General features: G+C 32.1%; 1 protein-coding gene across 1 annotated transcript in view; it reads right to left on the bottom strand.

Moving 5' to 3' along the window:
- Positions 1 to 12079, bottom strand: part of MDGA2 (MAM domain containing glycosylphosphatidylinositol anchor 2) — a 1021793-nt gene that overhangs the window by 116633 nt on the left and 893081 nt on the right. Inside the window, exon 10 of the mRNA XM_004454777.4 lies at positions 4040 to 4188. Coding sequence (XP_004454834.2) covers positions 4040 to 4188 — 149 coding nt within the window. The remainder of the gene's footprint in view (positions 1 to 4039; positions 4189 to 12079) is intronic.

The following is a 12079-nucleotide window of genomic DNA, read 5'->3' as shown; positions in this document are numbered from 1 at the left end:
TGTACTCACCAGATGCAGTGGATGTGTCATGATGATGGGGGAGAGTGTTACTGTGGGGGGAGTGGTGGGGTGGGGGTGGTGGCGGTGAATGGGGACCTCATATTTTTTTAATGTAATATTTTTTTAAAAATGAATAAATAATAAAATAAAATAAATGCATTTATAGTTGTAAAAACACATAATAAATTCCTTTGCTCAAAAAAATAAAGCTTATTTAAAAGAAAAAGATAAATAAAATAAAATGTCTGTGAATGCTTAGAGGTAAAAAAAAGAATAAGTAATAATATTTCTAATATTTTCTAGGTTAAAAATAAAGTATGGTTATTTATAATTGCATTTGCTACAAATCTTAAAGCATCAAAAGTGTTTTTCAGACTTCAGTTAATTTGCTAACATATTAAATAATTAGGTAAATGTTTGATATTAAAATGGGGGATATTTTACACAAAGCAACCTAAGTATTTTACAGATCATATAAATTATTTGGTTACTTGGATCATATAAACTATTTAGATACATAGGCTTAAAATAAAAATATGGACTTAAATAATATAACTTAAAAATCATAAAATATGTAATAAAATACTAATAATCTCTTGGATGAAAGTTGATCTCATAATCAAAGACCAGTATTAGGAAAATTCCCATTTTTTAAAGCTGTTGTTGCTTAAGTCACATTCCTAACATAATTTATTTAAACATCATCCAAGTTAAGTTCATTATATTCACAATCTCATCTATGCAAGATTCTGAGAGTTGGGAGATAAAAAAGTTATTTGCAGGTAATATAAAGTCTGCATTAAAAATGATCAGAATTTGAGAGTGATTTTTAAAATACTGGTCTATGATTTTGTTCTAAGGCAATATCAGTATCTAACTACCTGGAGAAGAAGCAATTACAATTTCTAAGGTAATATAAAATAATAAATTTATTTTACATGAGTATCTCGGCTTCCTAATTTTAAGCTGAGATTTTTTTTTTAGAACTTTATCAATCCCATTATTTATACAAGATTCTTCCCTATCATCCTGGACTACTATGTTAAATGGAACAACAAATGTTGGTTTCCGAGACCATTTTTGCACCAGAAATTTTTTCGTGAAAACTCTAAGTGTAAAGAATATGGCAGTGGGGAAAGAATAAGTGCATATACAAGCCCGTACTCTTCTTACACTACATCTGTCAACCTCCCCTTCCTGCTCATATTGGCAGAACAGCACAGGCCATTACTCTTAATCGAGACTACCCAAAAGAGGTATCAAAATTCCTCTACCATGGCAAGAAAGAGTATCTGAATAAAATTACCAATTAAAAGTGTCTTAAAAAAGCATCCTAAAAAAAGAATATTTATTTGTTAATATAAAATAAAATAATAAGAACAAAGGAGCTCAGAAAAGAATGTCATGAGAGGTAGAGTTAGCTGCCAAAATTATGTTAAGGAAAAGCATTTGTTTTCTGGACCATGGTTTATAACATCAGAAATACAGTTTCCTCTAGTGGATATCATGCTTCTCACAAAATCTGGAAAGAATAGTATTAGCAGACTACTTACTGATCCAATTAAGAAGATTTTAAATTAAGATTCAAAGTAGAAGAGAAAAATGTGAATCATTAAAATGAATGTTATGGAAGACAATATGCTTGGAATAAAACAATTCAATTGAAAAATATCTATAGATTACTGTATGAATATCAAGACTGGGAATAATATTTACATTATAGCATATATAATATATGGTATATTATATTAAATTAAAGTAATAAATTATTAGCCATATTAAGCTCTTAAAAGGCACTGCCATTTTCTTAATCCTTACATAACCCTGGCAGATAGGTAGAAGAACTGCAGCAAAATTGTGTGAGGGGTGTCCTCCCATAATCCCATTGTCAATAAGTATCATTTTCCTCACCATACAGGAGTGAAACCCAGGCATAGTTATGTTCAAGGTTACATAGCTAAAAAAATTATGAAACTAGATCGACTAGAATTAGAAGCCAATTGTGTTTGGAATTCATCATTTGGCAAAAATAGTAAGGGATAATTTATACCCACAAGTTTCTAATTTATTCTAAAGAGGAGACTAGGGGAAAGTCATCCAACTAGTTTCCTTAAAAGAAACAATGCAGTGACTGGGAAAGGTGTGTTACTGACTATCAGGAAGTAATCAACCAATTTTATGATCAATAAATGTAAAGGCAGGAATATAGAGAAGAATGTTCATATTCAGAAAAGAATAGAAAAAAAAAAGAGAATCTGTCAATGGAAAATAGCACCATAATCCTAGAAAACATATTACAGAAGAGCATGTGCTAATATGAATACAAGGTATGGACGAGAAGAAAGTGCTTCAGTTTGTCAGACCCCTCCTGGAAGGAAGTCCAATTCTGCTAAAATCTGTCTTGTATTGGGGAAAATAATATCAATGGTAACTGTTTGGGCGATTCTGATTTGCATATGAACAGAGACATTAGAAACAAAGATTCTGAGGTAGTTTAGATTTAAGGAAAGGAATGATGAGCAGAGTTTGGTTAATTGCCATTGACTTAAAGCAACCTGAGGAAGAATGTGAGATCCTAAAAATAAAATTCTGTATCATTGAAAATAATCCTGTACCAGAAAATAGGAAAAGACAGTTAAAGAAAACAATTTAACTGTACAAATGGTAATTTGGTATCACATTCTGAGATTTTTAAAAAGATGTTTAATAAAAGATGAATGTGAATGATGAAATATTATAGTAAGCACTTGGAAAAAAAGTATGATGTGTCTAAAGTCAAGAATGCTGTAAGATTCTCCAAATATGAAAGATTAAGAAACATGAGCTGTGTTACAAAAGAACAAGAAAGGGATAAACTCATTGGTTGAGAAAACAATAAACTACTAATCTCTTTTGTTTATATCTCCTTCATCAATAAAAATTACTGCTAAATTAGAAGTAGAACAAACGATTTTGACATGAATTTGGGATTAATGAGGATTTACTTAGGGACCATTGTGAAGGAGGAGGTAATAAGAAAAATTTTCTTAATGCTCCACTAGTGTTTGCTGCATCAGTGGTCTGTGAACACTTAGGCAAGAAAACAATGATTATTAAGTGCCAGAGATTTTCAATAGAAAAAGCTCTTTTATTTATTTGAAATTATTATACATGTAGGATAAGAATGTTCAATTCACACCATTAGTTTAAATGAGGCACTTCACAAAGACTTTTACTATACCTTTGTGAACAAGATAAAAAATCATGGTTTTTGTGATAGTACAGTTGAATGGATTTTGGATGGTTTTTCAGTCTTCTGCAAGCAAATTTGGTCCTTTCTACCATCTGAACTCAAAATACTACTCTGTAATTTAGTTGAGGGATGGAACACATACTTTGCAAATCTCTGGGTAATATCAATTTGGGAGGGAGAGCTAACACCTTATGTGGTAAATAAATCTTCAAAAATGTTTTTTCTTAGGCTGACACTGTTAAACTAAATAATACGCTATTTAACAGGAAACAATGTTAAGACTTACATTTGAATTTTAAAAATATAATTTATATCTACAAAGAATGAATGAGTTAACAGTGGTTCATTTGAAAAAGACTTATTTTTTCCACATAATTCATAATCTTCAGCTACCTTAGGAAAACATCATACTTTGTTTTCTCTTCTCATTTTATCTATATTTCTACTCTTCAGAGATAGTACCTTAATTTTTAAAACATTCTATATATGCTTCTAATTCCTGAGAGTAGAAATATGTAAAACTACTAGCTTCTTTTGAAAAATAAATCATGCAATTAAACCATGCAATTTTTCTAGCATATCTAGTGATGAAGGATTTCAGAAGGCTCAAAGGACATTGCTTTAATATCTTTGCTGTCATACTGGAAAATGTGTAAATTGATTTCAAGGACTTGTTAGTAATTTGGAATGATTTTGTGGAGAGTAATAATATATTTTGTAATTTATGAAAAGTAAATAGAAAAATTATAGCAACAAGGTCATCACAGAGGATAACAAAGAAAAAAAGGCACCAATTAAATTTCTCACCTGCCTAATACCCAACCGATATGCAACAATCCGATCCACTGCATCAGGATTCATTTGTGTCCACTGTAGACTGTAGGAATAAACTCGGTGTCTGTTCTGCCACACAGGGTTGTAGGTATCATAATAGAATTCTGGAGCATAGGCCTTTCCTAAAAACAGAAAGAGTGCTTGAATTTGAATGGTGGTATATTACAGTTTAACATATTTGTTGTTCTCTTTGGCCCCTTTACCACTTTTCACCATATGTTCCATAAATAATTCTTCTATTTTTAAAAATGTCTTACTGCAAAAATCCAATCAATTTTTATGGATATGTTTTGAGAATAGATCCAAGATATTTTCCTGGTTGACTGCATGAGCAGTGTGGCAGGAAGAGAGGATTCAAGGATGACTCTAAGTGACTGGAAGAATACAAATTCCATCCACTGAGATGAAAAGACATAGAAGAATCAAATTTGGGGGGAGATCAGGAAGTGATGTTTGAGCAATTTTAGCGATCCAAGTGGAGACATCAAATATGTAGATGGATATACTAGTACAGGAAAAGCCAGAACTGGAGATATAATTTTGCTAGCTATAGGCATATTATAAAGACTTTAAATCCATGTAATTGATGACATCACCAAGGGAGTGCGAGTAGATAGAGAAGAGGACTGAGATTTGACAGCTGGGTCAATGCAAGGTTAAGAGTTATGGGAGAAGATAAGACCCCCACAATGACCTGAGATGGAACAGCCAGTGAATTAGGAAGAAAAGCAAAAATGTAGTATCCTAGAAGCCAAAAGAAATATATCAAGAAGTGAGTTAATCAACTCTGTCAAAAACAAAACAAAACAAAAACAGTGAAAATAGAAATTTGTTTTTATATTATCTGTGGTTTAAAAGACCATTACAGAACTTTGGTCGGTCACAAAGGAGATTTTATTAGGAATTTAAGGAAAAGAGAGGTGTATACAGTATATATAGCACATATAAAAACCATTTCAGTGTTGTTGTTTTATTTCTAAGTTGAAAAGTAGACAGACTGTTTGGAATTATAGCTCCCACTTCCTGATATCTGAAATATAGATTTTTTTCAGACTTTTAAACATATACCAATAATATATTTATTAATTCAACAAATATTTAGTGAGAAACTATTAAATGCAAAGTCATTTGCCAGGCATCCTAATGAATATAATGAATAATGAGGTAAAAACTTCTTTCCTCATGGAAATGGCTTCCATTTCCTCAGACGTTCCAAACAGCTCTTAACAATACTTAATGGATGATCAGCTGCTAAGTTGCATATTTATCATTTTACATTCACCATCTTTTCTCTTTTAAAAATTATTTTAAATAGGTAAATGTCTTCTGACATTATTTTCCTCAATGTAGGAATTTTCTTACTTGGTTTTTTGTATATCTCTTCACTGTCAGACACCTATTATCTAGGAATTGTAGAAAAGTTGATCCAAGAAAAACTTATAAGCAGATAATTAAAGGAAGGATTTTTAACACTAAGAATGAAAGTGATTCTCTATTAACCTGGAGAGGTTCAGCAGGAATATATGATGTCAGATGTACTAAATTTAACTTTTGGCAGGTTTACTATTGAAACTAAATATACTGAATTAAATATATGAATTTTAGGAACATTTGGCAAAGTCTCTTATATAAACATTCTGTGTAATTTTAAAAATTCTATGACAATTCACCTGAGGGAATTGAAAGTAAATTATCAACTTTAAAGAAATTTTTCTAGAAATGAGCCATCATATTCATTTAAAAATGTTTTATCTTGTACATTTTTACTCATTACGCAATGACTACATAAATCCACATTCACAACACTTAAGGACAACATCTGGTTGCGAGAAAATAGTATATTTAATGAAAGAATCAGTATGATACATCTTGACCATATTTGAGACCAAATTCCCCAAAATGGAATAGGAAAGGTACACTTAGTAATAGCTCAGACAAAGCACTAGAGGTTTTGCTTAAAAATAGGCATCTAACATCTATAAGTAAAATAATGCTTTATTTGAATAATATAAACCTAGAGTATTTCTTATGTTTTATAAATTGAGTTTTCTATTAGCTGAAAATCTATTATGGAGAAAGAAAAGTAGACTACATCTTTACAGATCTATGAAATAAGGCAAATACCAAAGAGTGACTATTGAAAGAATATGTATTCTGTTTTAGAAATACTCTACAAATGCCCTCTGAGTATTAATGGCCCACCTCAGCAGACTATGAATTTTTCACTAGAAAAATGTATTCATTACCTAAATGGTCAGTTAATAGGGCTGAAAAGGGTGACTGCCTACAAGATGATCATTAAGGTAACTTTTAGTCTCGAAACAGTAGGATTCTATGAAACGTTTGTCTACTGTTAAATTGGATTTGACAACATCATGAATTTTAGATTAAATATGGCTTACATATGGAGACACTTGTAAATCTAATTTTTTAATGGCTCATTTAAAATTATTTCCCCTGACAGCTATACATTTATTGTAAAGAACAATGGCTCTCTACATTCAGTATTCAGAAATTCTAAGGGAGGGTTCAGGAATCAGATTTTTTACAACTGCACTAGAGTATTCTGATGCAAGGGGATGCAGCCCATACATTTGGAAATGCTGAAAAGAAACTGATTTCTCTCCTGAAATGACCTCTATAGTCTGTATAACAAAATGCATCAAAACTAATTCCAAAGTCACAAGAAAGACTTCTTTGGTCAGGTACTGTTTTCTCCCTCCTTTTAGTCTTCCTGCTCTGAGGCTGGCAGTAGCATTCCTAAGCCAATAGCCAGGATCTCAAAAGCAAGGCTGAAGAGCAGGGAATTGGGGCTGGGCTAGGGGAGGATAGAATGATGGTGGGGTGTCTTATTAGGAGCATTTCAGAAAGTAAATATCCTACTTTTTGTTGACTGCCTGTGTCATAAATGCAAATTATCATAATTCTAAGACCAACTTGACTGTTGATCTAAATAAATACTTTTAAGGTTATTGAAAAAGTCTGACTTTATAGTTTAAAACAAAAATTCCCGATGACGTTCTGTATAATATGAATTTATTTATCAAAAACTATTTTCAAGGTAGTGAAAAATTAACCTCCAATTCAACTCTCTTTTAAATATTCTAAATAGATAAAATTTTACTGAAAAATTCCATTATAGGCTTTATATGTAATTGTAGACTAGGACAAAGGTTTTCCTATATATTTTTATAAACAACTTTAATTTTATCCATATTGGGAGTCATCATATGAAGTAATTTTTCATGGAACATTTGACTAGAAAATATTTTAGATATTATCTACTCCAACACTGATACTACAGATAAAGAAATTCAGGGACAGAGTGGAGACGGTGATGATATTCGGATGTTGATAAAAATAAGTAATGAAATGCACAGGAACTGTTACCAATTTGTCTTTGATTCATGACATTTTTTAAAAATAGAGAATTCTTTATTTTAGTTAAATAATTGTACTACCTTGCTACTGAAGGTGAAGAAAATGATGCTTAAAATAGTGCACAAGCAATATTGGTTAGCAATAAATACTTATCAGAAACAATTTTAAGTATTATAGTTAAATATAGATATGCTTACCTATCTCTCAGAGCATATTTTTGCTTAACTTCCTTTGATTAACATTGAAAAGAAAAAAATGCTGCCTGATTTTACTCTAGAAATGCATCTTCCAATTTAAAAAAATATATTTCTTCTCAATTTCAAAGTTAATTATACTTGAGGTTTATACACTCATTTGTAAGAAGCATACAAAGGAAATACACTTAGCATAATCTTAGGCTTTGGCAACCAAACATGACATCTGCTGGTGGAACTAAGAAATAATTCACAATATTTTTATACTCCAGAATTTTTTCTTGCAGCATTCATGCCAAAAAATTTTCTTACTCTTACTTTCTAGTTTTATTTTTACACATTGTTGTTCCAGTTTAAATTTTTTTAGACTGATTAGAAGATTATTTTAGATACACTGTGTATGCTATTATACAGGCCTTGCATTTTAAGACATTTTAAAACCTTTGCATAAATTTTTTAAAATAAGCATACTATTTTATACAAAGCTTTTTCAAAAATAAGTAAATTGATGTTTCAAACTATAATTCTGTGCATAAAACTCAAACATAAACTAAAAAAGCTTTCATTCACTTTAAGAATACTTAGTATAATGTGCCTTGTTACATGAAATGATTTTTGGAATCACCAATAAAAGTCAATGAAGTTTCTACCAAAAGTAAGCAAACAAAGAGAAATGTACAATAGGGATCAAGACCATGTATGCTAAACATTTTAAAAGAAATTAATACATTGAAAAATAGGCTGAAGAAAGAAAAATAAACAAAATAGCTAAATTTGCTTTTAAAAAAGATTTATAAGACATTTTTGCATGTATGAGGGATATTCATTAAGTTTTTATTTCATACAACAAATATAAAGTCACTTTGCTAAGAAGTGTTGACAAAAATCCAGATAAATAAAACCCAGGCCCTTTTATCTTGAACCACATAATATATACAAAAGAAACCCACACTAACAAGGAGCTCTGATATATTAATTGCTGTAATGAATTAACCAAAAACAAGAATAGAAAGAAACCTATAGTTTTTATTAGAAATGCTAGATAAAATACAATAAACAACTTTAAGGTGTATACCTAAGAAAGCAAAACTTTCCCAGAAGTCAGAAGACAGATCTGAAAAATGAATACTCAATAAGTATTTGGGGAGAAAAGGAGTGATATTGGTCTTTGTACTGTTGACACCTGAATTTTTAGGCCTGCAGGATTTGAGGTTTTAGGGCCAAGTCTTGATAAGAAGTTAGAAATGAAGTCACCACATAGGATCAAAATCAGTAAAAACAAGAACTTGAGACATAGAGTACATTGGAAAAAAATTTGCCCTTCACAATGACAAAATTACAAAAATAATTGCATTAACATAAAAAATCATCCTTGACAAGTGATGTCACTGAAGTGCTTGAGTAAAGCAAATGCCAAATTGTTCTTGAAAGGCATTCAACGTAGACTACAGAGAATTACTGTAGATTAAACCTCTGTGAAAATGAATTCAGAATCCAACATCACAAACACGAAAACATGTTCCACTGTGAGTGATTCGGAAGGCCAATAAACAGCAGGCTTACACCTCTGGTAATAGCAACATCCAGGGGACTTTATAAATATGTATACCTACAATGACAGAAGTCATATAATAGAGAATTGAAAACAAACACCATGGGACCTGCCGTGTAAGAATAATTACTACACCCTGTCGTGACCAAAGGTAGGCTCCACGGGGGACGTGTCTGGCATTTTTACTGTTCTAAAGAAGGAATTCCTTAGACAGATAAGGGATGCTTCATGGAGGGACAAAAAGAGAAGAAATAAAGCATGACCTTAGGCAGAAGAAAATGAATGCATTATTGATAATGTTTCAGAAACTACCACAGACTCTGGTGTGGCTATAACATACAGCAGCCCATCTTCCCTCCAAAACTGTGCGCTTTTGAAGAGCAGGGGTGGTATCAGCAGCTCTTACAACAAAGGCTGACATAATACATGTGCTTGAAATAAGACAGGAAGAATAGGTCAGCCCTAATTTATGAAGTGTCTTGTTTGATTTGCTAAGCTGCTTGATCCTTACCCTATACACTAGTCATTCGCATACTGTTTTATCCAGAAATTTTTTAATTAAGTGGGAGAAAAGACTTTCTAGCAAATACATGGGTTTTCATGTGTTAGTGTGAAAGGAACTCAACAATACCAAAGAACTGAATGGGGACTAAAATAATGATCGGAATGGTAATAATGCAGGGAATGCCACAAAAATTACACACAGTATCAAAAATAATTAAATCTAATTGAAAACTCAAATGTATATTCAGCAACACAAGAATAGCAAACAAACTACAAGGATATAGTGAATTAAAAAAAGTCTTCTCAAGTCACAGGAATCAGCTGTCTTACGTGTTTAGTAGATGCTAAACAATATAATCAAGTGCTTTTGGGTGCAGAGTCATATTCTGCTAAAAAATGTAGACTATTTAAGGTAGTATGGCATTCATTATGTTCTATTTGGTACAATAAAAATCTGTGCAGCTCTGTGTAATTCCTCAAAGAGCTGAAGAAAGAACAGCTTTAAACCAGAATTACTTTCTTTTCAAATTACTAAGCAGTGAGACCGATTTAAAAAAAGAAAAGAAATACTACTATATAATTAGGGGTTTCCTAAGTTTTTTAATCAGGGAATTTTTATGAATACACTTTATATTTAATAACTATAATTCTGGTGGGAAAGAATCTGAATGGATTAGACAGATAAGAAACCCTAGACAGGAAATCAGTAAGAAGAATGAGTAAGAAGATACTGTCTATAAATGAAAGATGGAATTTGGGGAATAAAGAAAAGTTGATGAATTCAAAAGTCATTGCAGATAAACAGCTGACCAGCCCTTGCTTTCTGATTGGATACTGAGGAAGGTTTTCTAACATTGCTCTCTTCAGAGACTAAATGATCACTAGAGTATCTGAGAGGGAAAATGACTTTGGGTATCTCATCCTGGAAAAGGAGTGAAGAATTACATTACTTCCAGGCATCCTATCCTGCTGAAAGCTTATTGTTTTGACTCAAAGTCATAAAAATTTAGGGTTACGAAATTGGTGAAAGGAGTAATATGAGGCAAAAAAAGGTGCTTTAATTTAGTGAAATCAGGGAAACGGACTTTGGCCCAGTGGTTAGGGCGTCCGTCTACCATATGGGAGGTCCGCGGTTCAAACCCCGGGCCTCCTTGACCCGTGTGGAGCTGGCCATGCGCAGCGCTGATGCGCGCAAGGAGTGCCTTGCTACGCAAGGGTGTCCCCTGCGTGGGGAGCCCCACACGCAAGGAGTGCGCCTGTGAGGAAAGCCGCCCAGCGTGAAAAGAAAGAGCAGCCTGCCCAGGAATGGCGCCGCCCACACTTCCCATGCCGCTGACGACAACAGAAGCGGACAAAGAAACAAGACGCAGCAAATAGACACCAAGAACAGACAACCAGGGGAGGGGGGGAAATTAAATAAATAAATCTTAAAAAAAAAAAAATTTAGTGAAATCAAAGGAAAATTTTTAAAAAAATCACTTGCTACTAATACTTGATATTTGGTAGTTATTTATGTGGTATTAAAAATTAGGTCTTATACATCAAAAATAAGTAATATAGGAAGTTATTTCTATCATAATTAATCTATATATTCTCACTTAAATAAAAAGTAATAAATATTAAGAAATGAAAATGAAAATGTAAAAAAAAAAGATAACTAGCACTCAACAAAAGAAACTATTGCACCTGATAAAGAAGAATTTATTTCAGAATTAAGGTGAATGTCACAATAGTAGTAAAACTGAATATCATCAAGAGTTTGTTCAACAGTGATAGTTTTTCAATATATGGGCAGGAAACAAAAATATAACAACTAAAATACAATTGAGAAATCAATGGCAGTATCTCTCAATTAAAGACTGTTTAGAGTTTCTAAAGTTTATTAAAAGTCATGTGTAACAATTTATAACATAAATGAATCATTTAAGTGAGAAACCTTTATGCCTGAGACAGAGAAGTTTCATCCATAATTTTGTCTTTCCAATTCATGGCAGTCAATGTATTTCCTTTTTCAAAAAATATTTTCATTGTCTTTTTTAAAAAGATACATAGATCACACAAAATATTACATTAAAAATATTAGATTCCCATATATCCTATTCACCACCACACCCTCACTTCTCCCACATCAACAACCTCTTTCATCATTGCATTTGATGAATATATTTTGGAGCACTGCTACACTGTATGAATTATAGTTTACATTGTAATTTACACTCTCTCCCAGTCCATTCAAGGGGTTATGACAGGATATATAATGTCCTGCATCTGTCCCTGCAATATCATTCAGAACAACTCCAAGTCCTGAAAATGCCCCGGTATCACACATCTTCCCATTCCCTGCCCTCAGCAACTCCTGTGGCCAATGTCTCCACATTAATG

Source organism: Dasypus novemcinctus, chromosome 3, assembly GCF_030445035.2.
Source record: "Dasypus novemcinctus isolate mDasNov1 chromosome 3, mDasNov1.1.hap2, whole genome shotgun sequence".
In the NCBI taxonomy this organism is placed as follows: Eukaryota; Metazoa; Chordata; class Mammalia; order Cingulata; family Dasypodidae; genus Dasypus; species Dasypus novemcinctus.
The sequence above is the reverse complement of the archived record's forward strand: the minus strand, read 5'-3'. Positions and strand labels throughout refer to the sequence as shown.